Genomic DNA, 19,112 nt, shown 5'->3' on the forward strand with positions numbered 1-19,112 from the left:
ATAGTATTCCATGGAGTATATCTACGTTTTCTTTATCCAATCTGCCATTGATGGGCATTTAGATTGATTCCATGTCTTTGCTAATGTGAATGGCACTGCAACAAACAAACACGTGCATGCAGTCTTTACAGCAGGACGATTTCTATTCCTTTGAGTATCACCCAACAATGGGATTGCTGGGTCAAATGGTAGTTCTGTTTTTAGCTCTTTGAAGAATCACCACACTGCTTTCCTCAATTATTGAGTTGTATGGGTCCACAACTCTGAAACTATTTTCTGTGTATTTTAGGGTAGAATAAACAAGTAAACACACTGAGGATAAGAGGAACTCACAACCTCACTGTTACAGAAGAGGTACACACACGGAAAGGAGAGACAAAGAACCCTGTGGTGCTGCGCTGAAATGTAATGGGAGCTACCAGCATGTCATGCTGTTAATTTATAGATATGAACATATGGACAGTAACTAAGGATATGAGCAACCACGGTCCGCATGCCCACTCACAGCTCCCTCATTCTAGGTACAGTCCCATACAGTAACAAGATAACCATGGCAGATCATAACATTCACATTTTTCTAAACTTTACTGTTTTACACGAAAAAGTGCTCAGAGAGACTGAGGTCATTCTCAGACAGTCCTGATATTGATCCTTCCTCACATTATAAAATCACTAGATCCCTATAAAGGACATGATGACCCCTAGGAAGACAGCACCATTCTGCCCAACCTTTGTATTACCAATAATAGTACAGTGCTTGGTGAAAATTAGGCCATCAATAAATGTTTTTTTCCTTATAAGTTAACAGAACAACCCTCCCTAAACACCCAGACTGACTCTTTCCTTCAAGTCTCCTGAGACACTCAGCAGCTGGAAGGCCTATCTCATAAGAACTGCTCTACATACCAACAATCTAAGCCTAGATTATACTCTAGTGTAAAATACATAAATATGAATAAAGGAGGCCTCTCCTTTATTCATAATTGGGTTCAGGGATGGTAACGCAGAAAACCAGAAACTATATACAACTGGAAAAGTTTTCGATGATAAGCAAAACTGTTCCCAAAAGGAACAAAAGCACCGAACCTCCAGGGCCCGGCACTGGCCTAGAACATATGAGCACTGAAATGTGTTGACTGATTGAATGAGAAGGAGCCGTATCATCCATAAGTACACAGAGCATCCAGAAAGTCTCAGGTGATACAGCAAGCTTTGCTGACGTTCAACAAAAAACTCTGAGGTATCTCAGAAAAATATACATATTGATTACTTGGTATTCTGAAAAATAAAAACAGCCTGTGTGTGGGTATCTCTGTCTTTAGTTCTATTAGCAAATTACAACCCACATAAATGAGAAAAATATATTATTATGCTCTAGAAGAGAACAAATGTTCTAAGTGAAATCTCACCAAAAATGCTGCTACTGTGAGGTATGCAAAAAAATGAAGTCACCAAATGTGTTAAGTAAAGAATATACCTACCTGCAGCATATCATCCACCATAGTTAGTATATACTGAACGGTCTGTTCTTTGCAGATATGAGTCATCAGATTTATAAATGTTTTAGCACACTAAAAAAAAAAAATGAAATTAAGGTTATTGTTTTTATTTGCAACCACAACATTTCAATGGAACTTCAGTAAAATATTGTCTCTCTTTCATAAATTAGGATACAAATACTACTAACAAATTTTACTTACAGAAAACATATACCTTTTATAAATATTGTGATGAAGTATGGGAGGACCTTACTATGGCTTGTATCAGCTTGTGAACATTTCTAGTGATAAGTTTCAGAATGTTTACTATTTTTAAATAGATATACTTAGCCACTAATAACTCTTGATTACCGATGACAGCATAAAGTTATATAGGCAATCAAAAATTACAATTGGTTTTTAGTATTTTATTTGTTGTACTTAAACGGAACAGAAGACAAGAGCAACAAGAGTACTGGAGATTGGAATCAGAAGGCCCTGACTAGTCTCCATTCTACAGCGTATCAACTACATGACAACCGCTCCATAATTTAGTAAAAACTGGAGCCAACAATATATTACCTACCAACTTCCCCATGACTGTTGTAAGAATCAGACCAATTTGTATATGGGCTCCTTCAGCCAATGAGGCCCCCCTGATAGGCAGCAGAATTGAACCTTATTACGGGGCCAGGTTCTAAACTCAGCATATAAATCAAATAGGGTACAAATCAAAACACTCTATAAAATCCCTTAAATCACCCCCCAAAAAACATAGTTTTAAGTATGCAAGCATTCAGTAATAGGTTTGGAGTCATACATTGAAAAACTTCCCCACCCTAAGAATGTATAAATTAAAGTGTATTTCACTTGGTATTCACTCATTCAATAAATCCCCAATGTAACAAACAGCATGTGATAAAAACCATGCTATAAAAAAATGGAGACCTTATCAAAATCATACTTATCCTAGAACTTACGCCTATCTATGAATCATGTCTTCCGTGGATAGACAGCCCACTCACCACACTGAATGTTAAAAAGTTAACAGTAACAAATAATTGGGTTTTTTTAATCAAAACATTAAAGTGGAAACACTTTAACCTATTTAAGCAAAAAAAAAAAGATATAAGTTGCCCATGGTATTTCTGTCAGAACTCTTTTCAGATATACTGCCATTTTGTTTGGATAAAAAGCTTCCTGGCAACTGCCCCACAAAAGGCCCATCACACCAGACACTGCTATTAAGAAAGAACTGTTTTTGCACACTTACTAAGAAACAGGTTTAAAAAAAAAAAATGAGAAAAAAAGAAAAGAAAGGGCTGTTTTAACTCCTAACTCCTTAAGGGAAAAGTCTTGTCTTATTAACACACATCCCCAGTCCCACCAGGTACATGGCAGGGACTCAGGGTGTATGTGCTGAACAAACAGTGAATGAGCTGCATGTTCCATTGCACACGCGGTTGGTGTGGGGAAGCTTTTTCAAAGGATGACACCAACAGCAGACATCACAAAGGAAAGGAAGAACTAGATTTCATCGCACAACTTAAACTTCAATATGGCAAATACCCCGTAAACCAAGTTAAAAATTCAACAAACAAGCTGAGGAAATATGGCATGCACAAAGCTGGTATACTGAAAACATAAAGGAAACTGACAAATCAATAAGATTATAAACACTTCCACAGAAAAGTAAATAAAAAACATACAGCCATGTGTCGCTTAACAATGGGGAAAGTTCTCAGAAATTCATCATTAGGCAATTTCCTTGTTGTGTGAACATCCTAGAGTGTACTTACACAAACCCAGATGGTAGCGTCTACTACCTACCTAGGCTATATGGTAGAACCTATGGCTCTACACCTGTACAGAATGTAACTATACTGAATACTATAGGCAACTGTAACACAATAGTATTTGTGTGTCTAAACATAAACATAGAAAACGTGCAGTAAAAACATGGTAGTATAATCTTACAAGACCGCTGTTGCATACACAGTCCAACACTTACCAAAACATCTTTACGTAGTCAGTGCATGACAGTATAGAAGCAATCGATATGGATACAAAAGGTGCCAAAAACCATCTGAAAATGTGTAACACTATTACGTTAAGATACTATCTTTCACCTATCAAAATGACCAAAAGATCAATGGCTGGACCCAGAGGGGGTGCTGAAGCAGGGGCATGGGCCCTCTCATATACTGCTGGCAGGATCTGCAAACTGGTACAATCTATCAAGAGGGCATTTTCATCATATCAAAACTCTCACATGCTCAAATAGTTTAATCAATAACTACACTCTTTCTTTTTTTTTTTTTTTTTTGTATTTTTAGTAGAGATGAAGTTTTACCATGTTGGCCAGGCTGGTCTCGAGCTCCTGACCTCAAGTGATGTGCCCGCCTCAGTCTCCCAAAGTGCTGGGATTACAAGTGTGAGCCACTGCACCTAGCCAGATAACTGCACTTCTCAAATTAATTATGAGGAGATTACTAACTGTTCGCCTCAAAACAGAAAAAAAAGGAAGTAGCCAAAATATGCAACAGTATAGAATTAGTTTAGATCATTATGGTTCATCCATTAAATGGAAAATTACAGAATGGAACTTTCCATAAATGGGAAATAATAATAAATTAATTATTTTAAATACCACAGAAATATCTTTACAGGCATGGTAGGGAAGGGAAGAATATACAGTTAAATGAAAAGAACAAAGATATGTACATATCACCCCTTTTTGTAAAAAGTTCACATTTGTAGAAATAAGTGTATGTTATTTTACACACAGAAAAATATCTAGAGAGGTATACACGCTAAGTGTTAACAAGTCACCTTGAACAGAGAAATATTAGGTAGAATAACTTTTTTCTTTTGCTTAATAGTATTTTATTTTTCTACAATAAACTTACCACGAAAGACGGTAAAACATCAACATATGTAACTAAACACTTTAAACCACTGTATATGAAAAAACTCCACAACAGTTCAAAGATAAATAGTAAAAAAGGAAACTATGTTTGCTATAAATATGGCAAACAGTAATAGATTTTGTATGTAAAAAGACTGTTTATCAAAAAGTAACAAAACCTTATATATTAAAATAAAAAGAATGCCCCCGCCAAAAAAAATTTCAAAGGACATATAAATACTTAATAAATCAACAGGAAAATAATGTAATCCCATGTCATCAAAGTGATATCCCTTTTAACTTAGCAAATTCAAAGATTTTCAATTATATTAGGTATTTCAAACATTACTAGTATGAATACGAAGTGGAAAAAATTATCTTAAAAAAAGAAAAGTTAAGCAACTTTTAAAACTTAACATACTCTGAAACAGTAATTTCTTTTCCAGAAATTTGTCTTCTAGGTGTATATTCTAAGAAAATACTCAGAAATACAGAAAAGGATGAAGGTAAACATACTCAATATAACATTTTTTCCAAATTAGCAAGAAAACTGGAAGTCACTTATAATCACTAAGATTTTTCTAAACTTTAAGATGACATGGGGAAGTGTTCATTATATAATGTTTATTGATCACCTGGCTGCCTTCAGTTTGAAGCATCTCTTGCTTCTCTTCAGGGCTCCGTTTCATTTCAAACCTCTGAATAAACTCACAATCTTCAGCAGAAATCATCTGTCCCCTAGAAAGTAAGAATAAGATGTTTTGTTCAGTAAGAGCTGAATACGTAAGCAAGTGATGGAGGAATTTTCAGTCTTTCTCTTCTCTCCTTGGCAGCAAACCACAAGGGCTGACGCAAGGGCCCTGGCATCAGACAGACCTGGATTCAACGCTTAGTTTCACCACAAATAAGACAGTGTGAACTCCCTGGAACCTGAGTTAATTTATCTGCAAAATGCGAACAATAATCACATTGCCTCTAAGGGGCTGTACTGAGGATAAAATTAAATTCACATAAGGTGGTTAGTAGCATGTGGCAAATAGTAGGCACTCAGTAAAATGTCACCTCTCAGCATTACCCAGTGTCTCACCCTTATTCCCCCTCTCAAGCCAAACAATTCACATGGCTATCTAATTTATCAAGTCCAAAGCCACTTTATATGAATTTCTATGACCATTTTTCTCTAGTATATTCTTTCCCTCCAGACAGGAAAAAAAAAAAAAACTGATTTTCCTCCTCTCTGGAAAATAACTCTCCATCCTGACCCCACACTCTCCTATTTTCCTCCATCTCTTCCAGGGATCGCTTCATCACTGGCTCTTCGCCCTTCAAGGCTCCTCCCCAGCACTCAATCACTGAAATCTTGCTTTTGATTTCCAAACTCCTTCCTGTGAGAGATTCAATTGAGAGTCCCAACTTCCCTCCCTCCCAATCATTTCCACTGTCTTCTACCTCCAGAGATAGTCTTACCATTTTCAAATTCAGCATCATGTTCCTGTCATCTTCCCTGTCATCCCCAGTGAAGATGATATCCCACTGTCATTTTCCCCAGTGGTGATGATGCTGAATTTGAAAATGGTAAGACTATCTCCGGAGGTAGAAGAAACACAGCTCAACCTTCCCAACTTCTCCACTCCTCAGGGACTCAAACATACCATAGCAAACCCCCATCCTAATCTCTAAATACAGACCCTTCCTTGTCTAAAAGATGTGTCAGCAGAACAGCCTTGCTAGCCCCCCGTAAGACTCTGGGCACTTCAGGATTCATTCAAGTCAACTCCTTTAAGCCACCAGTATGGTAGGAAAAGCAGAGCATTTGAGTCAGTATGGGGAAGAGTTCCAGTTCCAGGTGTGAAAGCTTAGCAAGTCACTAGTCATCTGACCACTATTCACAACAGTAAAACGGCAACTATGACACTACCTGCCCTAGCCCACTAGGTGGTTATGCAGATTAAATGAAAAAATATAAGAAAAAGCACTTGCTGTATATTAGAACATGGGTAAAAGCAAGTGTAAAATTAAAAATTTTTGTAATCTATTTTCCAATTCAAACAACACCAATATAGTTTTTTTGGTTTTTTGTTTGGCTGGAGTGCAGTGGCGTGATCTCAGCTCAATGCAACCTCTGCCTCCTGGGTTCAAGCCATTCTCCTGCCTCAGCCTCCCAAGTAGCTGGGACTACAGGCCCATGACACCACGCCCAGCTAATTTTTTTATTTTTAGTAGAAACGGGGTTTCACCATATTGGCCGGGCTGCTCTCGAACTCCTGATCTCGTGATCCACCTGCCTCAGCCTCCCAAAGTGCTGGGATTACAGGCATGGGCCACCGCGCCCAGCCCCAATATAGTTTTTAACTCAATAGTTTAAAAAATTGTCCCTCCTCCCCTGACCCCAAATATGTTGAGGGATTGGTGTTCTCAAAACCCACTCAGAGAAACACTGAATGTAAAGCAGGTACCCACTATGCACAGTTAGGCTACGTGCAGTGGCTCATGCCTGTAATCCCAGCACCTTGAGAGGCCAAGATGGGGGGACCCCCTTGAGCACAGGAGTTTAAGACAAGCCTGGGCAACACTGTGAGATCCCTATCTCTACAAAAAATAAAACAACAAAATAAGTTGGGTGTGGTGGTACACTCCTGTAGTCCCAGCTAGTCGGGAGGCTGAGGCAGGAGGATCACTTGAACCCAGGAGGCAGAAGTTACAGTGAGCTGAAATTGCGTCACTGCACTCCAGTTTGGGTGAGAGAGTGAGACCCTGTCTCAAAAAAAAAAAAAAAAAAGCATAGTTATAGAAGGATGGCCCACTTTCAGAGCTGCCTTGGGTCAGGCTCCCAGAGCTGGGCCCTGAGATGAAGATTCACGTACAAGTGAAGTGACTTACGAAAGAACAGCTCCCAGGAGAGACCAGGGATAGCATGGAGGGCACGGGACACTGAAGCAAAAAAGCCCAGCAGGATTCAAGCAAAGAACCCAGGACAGCTTTCCCTGAGCCCACAGGAGAGCCTGGGAAGGTGAGGCACTCAGAACTGTCCCCTCCCCAAGAGAAGGGACCTGAACTTGCATACGTCCTACTACTTCTACCCTTAACCCCACCTTCTTCCAAAGAAGACCTTGATTATTACATATTCAAAAATCTATCAGTATCCCTTCTGGGTTTTGTACACACTACTGCTATATGCCAAATTGTTTTGTATAGCTCATATTTGCTTCTGGACTTTGTAATTCACTATTCTGTCTTCTTACATCAGTTTCACACTGTTTTAAGCACTGTAACTTTGTTTTCACACATGCTCATTTTTTAATATTTTTAAACTATTCTCATGCATTTATTTTTTTCAACAATTTCTTAATTACCAACCCAAAGGAGAATTTTGTCTTTCTAGATCTCTCTTAGGCAGGTGACACTATGACTACATCTTGACACTCTCTTCCTTAGCTTCCAGATTCTTCTCATCCCACTCAAGTCACTCATCGTCACTGCCTCCTGTGCCTCAGCTACTATGAAAGGCTCTCTTCATTTCTCACTCCATCCCCTGTGCTGAACTCTGGCATGATCTCCCCCAGTCCCCACTCATATCCTCCCACAGATGGCAGAGGCACTCCAGACCCCACAGGCGCAGAACTGAGATTGTTAATCCCAAAAGCTAGAAGCTGGAAGCAAAAACAGACACTTTGCCCACTTTCCATTCTGGCTAAGCACTTCACATACCAGTCAGGAAAAAATGCACTCTGCACCCCGGGGTAGACTAAGATAACAAGGTCATCCAGTCTAGATCTGTCCCCAAAATAAATGAAATGTTGAGCACACCCATAAACCTGAACTTCCTAGATAAAAACAATTTTACCCTTAAATTTTGCTATGCTGATATGTAAAGGGATGTCATAACCTCTGTGAAGAAAATCACGTCAAAAGGTGGTGGTTTTTCTACCATGAAGAAGGTACACCATGAAGGCTTCACTTGGTAACCATATAATTTTGCAGCTTTCTTTTCCATTTAAATAACTGTTTCTTATTTGTCAAGCCACTCTCTAACCTTTTTCTTTCCTTGTTTAAGTTATTTTCTCTCTGGGTCTTCCTTTGACATTTCCATAATCCAGCAGGTTCAGGGCTCTGGTGTCTTCTAGAATGACCCACAGCTAATCAGGCATCAGACCTAACAATCTTCCCCTTAAAACTACTCTCCTCTCTACTTCCTTGCCTCTGGAGTAGCTCAGCACTAGGACAACCTTCCACCAGTGGATTTCCCTGCTTCCAATTCAACCTTCTTCAAAACCATGTTCTTACCCACTACCAGGCAGCCTTCTCAAGTACATATGGGGTCATATTATTCCCTTGGACTATGAGTTCTACCTAGCACTTACGCAGAGGCATTCAGTAAAAATATTTAAAATCAATTGACTAATTAAAACATATATAATCATGCACATGTTACTTAACCTATCGGAACAGTTATCTACTCATCTTTAAAAGAGAATAGGATAGAAGCTGGGCATGGTGGCTCATGCCTGTAATCCCAGCACTTTGGGAGACCAAGCCGGGTGGATCACCTGAGGTCAAGAGTTCCAGAACAGCCTGGCCAACATGGTGAAACTCTGTCTCTACTAAAAATACAAAAATTAGCCAGGCGAGGTGGCAGGTGCCTGTAATCCCAGCTACTCGGGAGACTGAGGCAGGAGAATCACTTGAACCTGAGAGGCAGAGGTTGCAGTGAGCCGAGAACGCGCCATTACACTCCAGCCTGGGCGACAAGAGTGAAACTCCATCTCATAAAAAAAAAAAAAGAGAGACTAGGATAGAAAAACCTATGTCACTGTATTTCTATGAAAATAATGTTAAATAGGATGTTAGTTACCAAGCATGTTACTTCCTTTTCCAAATATTCATCTCCACCAATTCCTGATAAGCACAATACTCCAAAATTTAGTCAACTAATATTAACTGGCAGCCTACTACATGCCAGGCACCTATAAGAACAGTTGACACATCAATAAATAGGGACCCCTCTTTTGAGCCTGCACTCCAGTGAGGAAAACAGAAAATACGCAAATACAAAAACAAATAATCTTGAAAACACACACACATGTTATAACGCTGAGGCTGTAAATGCTATGAAAAAAAAAAAACCAGTCTGGGTAGGGGCCTTGTGAGATCACCTATACAGCCACACAAATGAAGTGAATGAAGAGGCCAAAGAATCTAAGGGTGGAACTTCCGGAGAGACAGACACACAGGTCCAAGGAGCTGAGGTTTGCTATGTGAGAAAGATCAAGAAGGCGGGAGCCAGAGAGCTGTGAGCAAGGGGGCATGATCAGACTCGTATTTTTTTGAAATCACTCTCGCAGTTCTGTGAAGAATTGCTCCTACTGAGGCAGCAAGGATAGCAGAGACATACAGCAGGCAACAGGCGATAACACAGCACATGCAAGGGGAACACAACATGCATGAGGCAGGAGCCGCAGACACAGGGTTGCACTCAGATTCGAAGCATCTTTTGGACGTAGAGCTGGAAGAATGTCTTGATGGGCAGGACATGGACTGTGAGCAAAACGGAAGCAGCAAGTATGGCCCCAAGGTTTTTGGCCTGTGAAGCTGGTAAATGAAGAAGCCTGGAGAGAGCCACACTGAACTACCTGAAGCTCCCAAGCACTGCATGTCCTCCCAGGCCTCAGCTCCCCGCCTGGACCTCCCTTCCTGGATAACCCCAAGTGTTCCTCGGCCTGGACAATTCCTGTTACTGTCTTTTTTCTTTTTTCCTTTGAGTCAGAGTCTTGCTCTATTGCCCAGGCTAGAGTGCAGTGGTGCAACCTCGGCTCACTGCAACCTCCACCTCCTAGGTTCAAGCGATTCTCCTGCCTCAGCCTCCCAAGTAGCTGGGATTACAGGCACCTGCCACCACACACGGCTAATTTTTTAGTAGAGACGAGGCTTCACCATGTTGGCCAGGCTGGTCTCAAACTGCTGACCTCAGGTGATCCACCCACCTCGGCCTTGCAAAGGGCTGGGATTACAGGCGTGAGCCACCGCGCCTGGCCTCCTGTGAGTGTCTTTATGGGTTCTGTGAAAACTCCCCCAATACTCCCAGCATTTATTTGCTCCCACTTTTTGTTATTTCCTTTTGTTGTAAATACATATACACTTTATATAGTTACATATTTCTCTATCTTAACATTTAGCACAATTTGTTATTTAATTTGGTAAAAGTCTGTTTCCTCATGAGATTTAAACTCATGAGCAAGGATGGCATTTTATAATTCTTGTATCCTCAAGGTATAGTTTTACCAGATTCCACTTTGACTAGAACACAGCCATACCCATTCATTTATGTACGTCTATGTATTAAGAAAAAGCTTAATCAAATATAAATACGTTTCAAATACTGTATTTTCATAATAACATATTAATTTGTGAAGAACAAAAGCATATTGTGCTCTCGACACTGGGGGACGCTTCCACAGGTCTTATTATCTCAGTATAGAATGTGATAGAAGATTCACTGATTCTTCATGTGTTGGTTCCAGCCCCCAACAATCTGTAAGCTCTTTTATATGAGACACATTTTACACCCACTAGCACGCACACATCAACAGGCTCAACAGGCCCACAGTTAACATTTGGTGAACACTTGCCCACAGACCTACAGAGTGGAGGGGTTTTACAAAAGAAATTTGTGAAATGGACAACAGAACAAAAGACAGATATATAGGAAAACAGGAAAATACAACATGTCATAGACCATGGGTAACGAAGAACAGAAATAAAGCAATTTTAAAAGCTCCATGTAACTAAAAACATTCCAAACGCCAATGTTAGGCGGAGCTCTGGCCAGTCCACCAGTGCTTTATGATCAACAATATTATTCTATGTAGGCTATAAACAGATCCAGGCTTTATAAACATAAAACTCCCTGTCCTCTAGTCTAAATGCACTCTGGACTAAAGATATTAGGAAACAGAGCTCAGAATCCTAATTTCACAGGGAATTTAAACAATTACGCAAACACTGATGAACAGAGTAAACATCAGCAAGTCTCCCCTCCTCCTGTCCTTTAGTCAGTGGCCCCACAATAACCCAGTTCCTTAAAGTAGGAATCCAGAAGTCATCCAAGACTTCTCTTTCACCCCCACACACCAAATCAATCACTAAGACTCTCTCAAATCTATCCAATTCTATCTATTCCAATACCTTAGTTACTGCTATAGCTTCATCTCTACCTCTAGACTTATCACCTACAAAGTCACCCTTCATGCTGCTGGTAGAACAATTCAATCAAGAGGCAGATATGGTCTTCTAACTCCCAGCTACAAGATTCAGTGGTTTCCAACACCTACAGCTCCTTGGAAAACAGTGAATGGTCTCAAAAAGAGGGCTCTGGGACACACACTCCCACCTCCATTCTATCATTTTCATCTGTTTTACATGCTAACTTCACATCAATCATGGGCTTCACAGCTTAAAAAGCAGCTTGAAAAGCACTGACTGATAGGATCAAGTCCAAACTCCTTCCAACCACACACCCACACACAGCATCTTCACGATCGGCCCCTGGCTGCCTCTCTAGCCTCAGCTCTCTGCATTACCTGCCTCCAAAACATGTACAACTCCCACCCAGTGTGCTGTTTTTGCTTCCCTGCGTTTGCTCACACTATCTGTTCTATTCCCAAGGCTGCTCCTACTTGCCACATGGCTAAATACCCGTTATCCTCAAAAACTCAGTTCAGGGACCAGCCCCTTCAGGAAAATTTCCAGGGGGTAGAATTAGTTGTCTTTTTCATGTGCACCTGCCAGACCCTGTGCATCTTTTTATTGCCACAGTTAACATACTGTATTAAAGCCGGGCACGGTGGCTCACGCCTGTAATCCCAGTACTTTGGGAGACCAAGAGGGGCAGATCACGAGGTCAGGAGTTCGAGACCAGCCTGGCCAACATGTTGAAACCCCGTCTCTACTAAAAATACAAAAAAATTAGGCGGGCGAGGTGTCAGGTGCCTGTAATCCCAGCTACTTGGGAGGCTGAGGAAGGAGAATTGCTTGAACCCAGGAGGCAGAGGATGCAGTGAGCCAAGACCGCCCCACTGTACTCCAAGCCTGGGCAACAAAGTGAGACTCTGTCTCAAAAAAAAAAAAAAAAAAATAGTGAATTAAAATGATCTATTAATACATCTGACTTCCCTACTAGAGTTTTAGTTCCTTCAGGGATAGTACTCTGTATGGAATTTTTGTAGCCTCAAAGCCTGGAAAAATGCCTCAAACTTGGCAGGTAATAAATGTTTGATGAGTGATTAAATTAACAGAAATTAAAGGATCATTTTTGTACATTACAGATCCCTCCTACAACAACACAAACTATTAATACTAATATAAAATTAACACTAATATAAAACTAGATTCCTCAATTTGTTTTTCAAAATGCATATGCAAATATGAACTGAATTCCTTGGTAACTCAGTTATAAATATACCAAAATAAATATGAAGTCAATAAAATATGGTCAAGAATGCATGAAGGCTCACTTTACAGATAAATACAAAATACTGAAACATCACCACATTAAATATTAATACACACAAGAAAGAAGGGGGAACTAAAATTTATTGTATTCAACATACTAATGATTGTATTCTACTGTGCTAATACTTTAAATACATTATTTCAGCAACAAGCCTGTGGGGTATGTCTCCCCATTTCACATTTTACTTTATTGAGCCTCAGAGAAGTTAAGTGATTTGCTTAAGATCACCAAACTAACAGCAAGAACCAAAACTGAAATCCAAGTCTCTCAACTCAAACATCTATGCTTCTTATTAGTTGTATGCACCACTCTAAAAAAGCCACCTGCCCCCATGCTGATTGCCAGGGCATATCAGACCAGTCTAGCAGGCTTTGCCCCTCATTCCCTTCCTCCCTCCGTTAGCCCAAGGACATTCCTCCTATGTTTCCCACTTATTCAAAAAGTACTTCCCCAGGCAGCCAGGGAAGGTCAAAAGCACCATGAGCCGCTCTGCTTCCCCACTAGGGCACCAAGCTGTTTCCACCCCACTACACTTAACTCCCTAAGACAGCTAATTATTCTGAGGAGGAAGTGTTTCTTCCACATTTATCAGTATTTTCCCCGTATTTCTCTCATAGAAGCATGACCGTGAAAAAGTCTGATGCAAAAGCATATGACTGTCCATGATTCACAGCAAATTGGTACTTACTGAAGATAGGATTGCCAGTTCACTTTGTTTGCACGAACTTCTGCAGCCTTGGCAGCAATAATATTGGTTGGGACAGCAGCATCCACAGCACCTCGGATATCCATTTTGGTCATCTAAACTTCGTAATCTTGAATGTCTTTCAACAAATCTTCAATTTTGATGCAAGGTAAAAACAGAATACTAGGTGTTTCTTTTTTTTACAACTATTATATTATGATTATGAATATCATGATCACTTTAATCTCCCCAGGCATTCAACTCAAATATTAAATGTCCTAAGTCTGAAAGTATCATTATATTTCAAATATTGTCCACTGCTCCATAAAAGAGTTCTCTAGGCTTTTGCTTTTCTAGAAAAAATTTTTTCATTATTGGCACTAACATTGCGGTAAGATTTTTAAAGCAATCTGAAATCAGAAATCATGATTAAATAGAATAGGTATAAATACGGGAAAAATTGTATATTTATACAATTGTAGTTAACTTTTCTTATAGAGAAACAATAAGAATATGAATAGTACGGATAAGGCTAGTTTTATAAACATTTACTAAGCATCATCTTGAAGTGGCACATTAAAAATTCTAAGTCCTTTCGAAAATTACTCAAATTAAAATACACAAAGTGGGAACGTAATTTCTTAGAAGACAGTGCTTTCCTTTTCAAACAAAATTCATAGTATTTGCAAAATCAAAATTCGGAGAGAAATTTTTAGAACAAATACCTATTACAATCTAGGTAAGCCAACAATGGAGGTCTGGCTGGACGACAAGAACCTACAATAATGAAATGCTATGTAATTCTCACTCCTAAACTTCCAGATACAAGCGACTGATTTTAACACAACGCAAAATACAGGTTGCCACTTGCAAAATATAAATTCATGGCCATGGCCACAAAGAAGTTAAAATCCTACCCAAAATTATATTCCGGGTTTCCAATTATCTTAATCAATTTGGAACTTAATCTCTGTATCTGAAGATTTGCTGTATAAACAACCCTGGGCAGCGCGGAACGACAGGGCCCAGAAAAAAACAGGCTTCAACCGGGCCAGGCTGGAACTCTGCAGCCAAGGAGGCTCAACCCCAGCAGCCCGTCCTGGGGTAGCTCGAGGTGTCTCTAGGCAATTACCTAAGTCCCTGAACTACTCGCACCCCCAGCGATCCAGGGCCGTGGCCCAGTCCTGGAGAAGGTATACTTTTTACCCCTCCCCCTCCACTCTCCTGCCAGCCCCTGACGTTTCTTCCCCCTGCGAGAAAGGCTCCAGAATTTCGTTTAATAAACCTGGTTGAGGCCTGGAAGGAAAGCAATCTGGCAACCGGGGGCCGAAGGAGAACAGGAGAGGACCAAGCGGCGAGACACCAGCACGCACTAGGCAAGCTGGAGAAACTGCAAGAGTCGCCTGACCTGGTCTGCAGCCTGAGACCAAACAACGCGAGGGCGGCCTTACCTCGCGAATCCTCGGGACCCCACAATACACCCAAAGCTGGCAGGGAGGGTGGTCCGGGGTGCCGGGGACACAGCCGGGCTGGGGCGCCGCGTCAGAGCCAAGTCGGCGTCTCCTGTCAGGTCCAAAGGTCTGAGCAGTGGCGGGAGACTCCGGGAGCCGAAAGTGAAGCGGGTCCCGCACCAAGGAGACGTTGAGGGCCGCACAGGTAGAAGGAAGCCAGGGCGGCCGCAGTAGAATAACAGAGGCGCCGGTCACGTGATCGGAGGCACGTGACTGCTGCGGAAGGCGGAAGCCGGAAGAGTCCAAAGCAGCGAGAGGAGGGTCGGGCGCTGCGGCAGGTCTTGTTCGGTGCGGGAAACTGGATCCCCGAGTCCGTAACTTGGGCCCCGGAGCGACGCAAGGGTCGGGCCCCAGCCAGCCAGGGCAGGTGGGAGGCGGCGAGCGTGGCGGCCACGCTAAGACCCGCCGCTCCTACACCTAGCGCCTCGCCTAGGGGAGGTCGAGGACCTCCGCCCGGAAGCAGCTAGCGGAGGCCAAAACTCTCTTATTTAAACCGTCATTCTTTTGAAAAGTTTGATTTCGCACTTTCAAATTAGTTTCCATTTGAATTTAACAGCTCCATGAAGCAGGCGTTGTTATTCTGATTTTAAATAGAAAACTGGGGCTGAGAAGTGGGTCAGAAAAGCTCTCTTAACCTAGGGTTGCACATTTAGCAAATAATAAATTCCATTGCAGTATTTACTTTTATACTAAAAAGTTATTCGTTGTTTATCTAAAATTCACATTTACAGGACGTCTGGTATTTTATCCAGCAGTCCCATCTGGAGCCCAAATTTTCCCCTCGTCCAGGCCTCAGCAACTGTCTTTGCCTTAAAGTAAGAATATACTGCCCTGGAGGTGAGGTATATATGATAGCATGTTTTCCTTAAAAAGCAATGAAAGGGGCCGGGCGCGGTGGCTCACTGCTGTAATCCCAGCACTTTGGGAGGCCGAGGACGGTGGATCACCTGAGGTCTGGAGTTCGAGACCAGCTGACCAACATGGTGAAACCCCATCTCTACTAAAAATACAAAAAATTAGCCGGGTGTGGTGGCGCATGCCTGTAATCCCAGCTACTTGGGAGGCTGAGGTAGGAGAATCACTTGAACCCAGGAGGCAGAGGTTGCAGTGAGTCGAGATCGCGCCATTGCACGCCAGCCTGGGCAGAAAAAGCAAAACTCCGTCTCAAAAAAAAAAAAAAAAAAAATTCGTTGAAAGGGATTTATAACCAACACATTTTTACTAGTAAAATTAAAGTCAGAATAATCAAAATCGTGCATTGGTTATGAATAAAGATATATAATAACAGTGTCAAAGATTGTACTAGGTCACTCATTCTGTCTTAGCCAGAAGTAAAAGTCTGTTGTTTTGAAAGCAAATCTAAGGGGGAAAACTTTCATAAAAGAGAAAAAGAAACCGATCGTGTACTAACAAACTCCGAAAAGCTGAAGCAGAGCATGTTTTCTGTGTAACTGAGCAAAGCTGGCAATGAGGCCTGATCTTCGCATTTCCTCTGTTATCACCTCAGCCACAGACTGGCGTGATGCAGCGAGTCTCATCAGATTTCAGGAGGCTCTCCTCTTTTCCGGGAGGCACAAATATATGGAACAAAATCAGGAACAGTGCAGTGAGCAGAGGGGACTGCTTCGCAGGTCACTTGGGCTGGCGTTCTCCGAGCATCACAACATTACTAGACAATTTGCCTGGAATAGGGAGAAAAGAAGAGGCAGGTACTCCCGGCATTATCTCTCTTAACATTATTTCTGTAACACTTGTATTGGAGATTTTTCTTGGTCCATTCAGGCTCCTGTAACAAAGTACTGTAGACTGGGTGGCTTATAAACAACAGAAATTCATTTTCTCACAGTTCTGGAGGCTGAAAGTCCAGAATTGGTGTGCTAGCATGGTGAGGTTCTGGTAAGGATTGTCCCAGGTTGCAGACTGCTGACTTCTCATTGTAGCTTCACGTGGTGGAGAGAAGGTGAGAGAGCTCCCTGGGGTCTCTTACATAAGGAAATTAATTTCATTCATGAGAGCTCCACCCTCATGACCTGATCATTTCCCAAAGGTCCCACCTTCTAATATCATCACCTTGGGAGTTAGAATTTCAACACAGGAATTTTGGGGAGACACAAACATTCAGACCATAGCAGTGATCTCAGTTACATAATTATATATCATACCTGGGGTCCCCGTACCCTGGGCCACAGACTGGTGTGGTCCATGGCCTGTTTGGATCCCGGCTGCACAGCAGGAGATGAGCAGCGGGCAAGCCGCATTACCGCCTCAACTCTGCCTCCTGTCAGATCAGCAGCGGTATTAGATTCTCACAGAAGCATGAACCCTATCGTGAACTGCACATTGCAAGGGATCTAGGTTGCACACTCCGTATGAGAATCTCATGCCTGATGAGCTGAGGTGGAACAGTGTCATCCTGAAACCAGCCGCATCACCTCCCACCCTGTCTGTGGAAAAATTGTCTTCCTCGAAACTGGCCCCTGGTACCAAAAGGGTTGGGGACTGCTGTATTATGACATGAGAAAGATAACCTTTGAGCTACTTTCTAATTTCTTTAAAATTGAGCTTCAGATTTGTTATTTAGAAATGACATAAGGGGAAGTTAGATAAATCTATATGGACAGAAGAAAATAATATTAATAATATATTAAGTTAACGTTCAATTCTGCACTAGAATAGGATTACATGTTTGGAGAAGATCTACCACTTAGAAATCATCAGAGGGTAGAAAATGTATGACGTTTCAAAGGAATTTCTTATGTCTGAAATATATGGAATGCTGTAAACACTATCATTTCCAATCTTTTATTTCCAAGTATGAATTAAACTTATATTTGCCCACAGAAATAGAAGAGTTCTAGTCAAAGAAAATCCTATTCTAAAATATTTGTCATGAAAACTTAACCACCCCCAAGTGAAGATTATGCTACAAGCCTACCTTCAGTTACACAAGGACTTTGAGAAGTTTTTATAGCTGACTAAATAAATTATTAGTTTAATGGAAGAATGGTTTTTCCATTCTTTCACACAGTCCCCTTGGGAACAATAGGCATTTTCAAGAAGCTGGCCTAGTTTGGCCTAATGGTAACACTGACTAGTGACGTCATGACCCCTTCACAAAGTGCTCTAACCAACTGCCATAACAGCTTCTGATTGCTTTGGTATTGCCGAAGCACATCTATCATCAATCATGCAGGTTTTCACTTACACTGCATACCAGTGTCCTGAATACTCATGGCAACCAAGCTTCAGATTTTCCAGGTAAGTTAATTTCGTTGCATTGCACCATTGACCCCATAAGGACAACCTCCACAATTTGACATTTTAAAAATATGCTTCATGTGGTAGACAGCTTCTGAAATGGCTCTTAATGATCCCCACCTCCCAGTGACTCACATCCTTGTGAAATCCTCTCTTCATGAGTGTGGGCTATATCTACTGATGTTCCTATAAGGACCAGAAAATGACAAAAGTAAAGGGATGTCACTTCTGAGATCAGGTTACAATGCAAGCTGCCTTGCTTGCATTCTCCCGGGTTCTTCTCACTTGCTCACTCTGATGAAGCAAGGTGCTGTGTTGTTAACCATAAAGAGGCTGATGTGGCCAAACTAAGAATAGCCCCGAGTGAACAGATAGTAAAAAATTGAAGCCCTTAGTCCAACAGGCTTCAAAGAACCAAATATGGACAACTGCGTGGGTGAGCCTGAAAGTGAGCCCAGTTGAGCTTTTGAAATGTTAGCAGCCAACACCTTCACTGCAGCCTTGCAAGAGACCTGGCACCAGAAAATACAGCTATACTGCAGCTTGGTTCCTGAAACTGCAATGATGTATGAGATTTATTGCCCCACTCTAAAACATTTGGTCACTTTAGGAAGTTGCCTTTCCTTTTAGAAAATTTAACAGTTTTATTAAGATATAATTCACATACCATATAACTTACCCATTTAAAAGGTACAATTGAATGGTTTTTAGTATATTCATAGCACTATACAAATATCACCACAATCAATTTTAGCCCATTTTC

The 19,112-nt window shown here is 41.3% G+C and overlaps 1 protein-coding gene across 4 annotated transcripts in view; it reads right to left on the reverse strand.

Annotated features, from left to right (window-relative positions):
* Positions 1 to 15,965, reverse strand: part of ATP6V1H (ATPase H+ transporting V1 subunit H) — a 129,089-nt gene extending 113,124 nt beyond the window's left edge. Inside the window, exons 1-4 of one of the 4 annotated variants that reach the window (XM_054498296.2) lie at positions 15,032 to 15,965; positions 13,584 to 13,731; positions 5,022 to 5,124; positions 1,482 to 1,571 (exon numbers count right to left, since the gene is read on the reverse strand). In XM_054498296.2, coding sequence (XP_054354271.2) covers positions 1,482 to 1,571; positions 5,022 to 5,124; positions 13,584 to 13,696 — 306 coding nt within the window. In that variant the 5' untranslated portion in view covers positions 13,697 to 13,731; positions 15,032 to 15,965. Of the gene's footprint in view, positions 1 to 1,481; positions 1,572 to 5,021; positions 5,125 to 13,583; positions 13,732 to 14,865 lie in introns of all 4 variants that reach the window. The other 3 variants (XM_054498295.2, XM_054498294.2, XM_063668777.1) reach the window with 3 other exon arrangements.
* Between the last annotated feature and the right edge of the window lie 3,147 nt (positions 15,966 to 19,112).

The sequence above is a fragment of the Pongo pygmaeus genome, chromosome 7 (assembly GCF_028885625.2).
Source record: "Pongo pygmaeus isolate AG05252 chromosome 7, NHGRI_mPonPyg2-v2.0_pri, whole genome shotgun sequence".
NCBI classification, from domain to species: domain Eukaryota; kingdom Metazoa; phylum Chordata; class Mammalia; order Primates; family Hominidae; genus Pongo; species Pongo pygmaeus.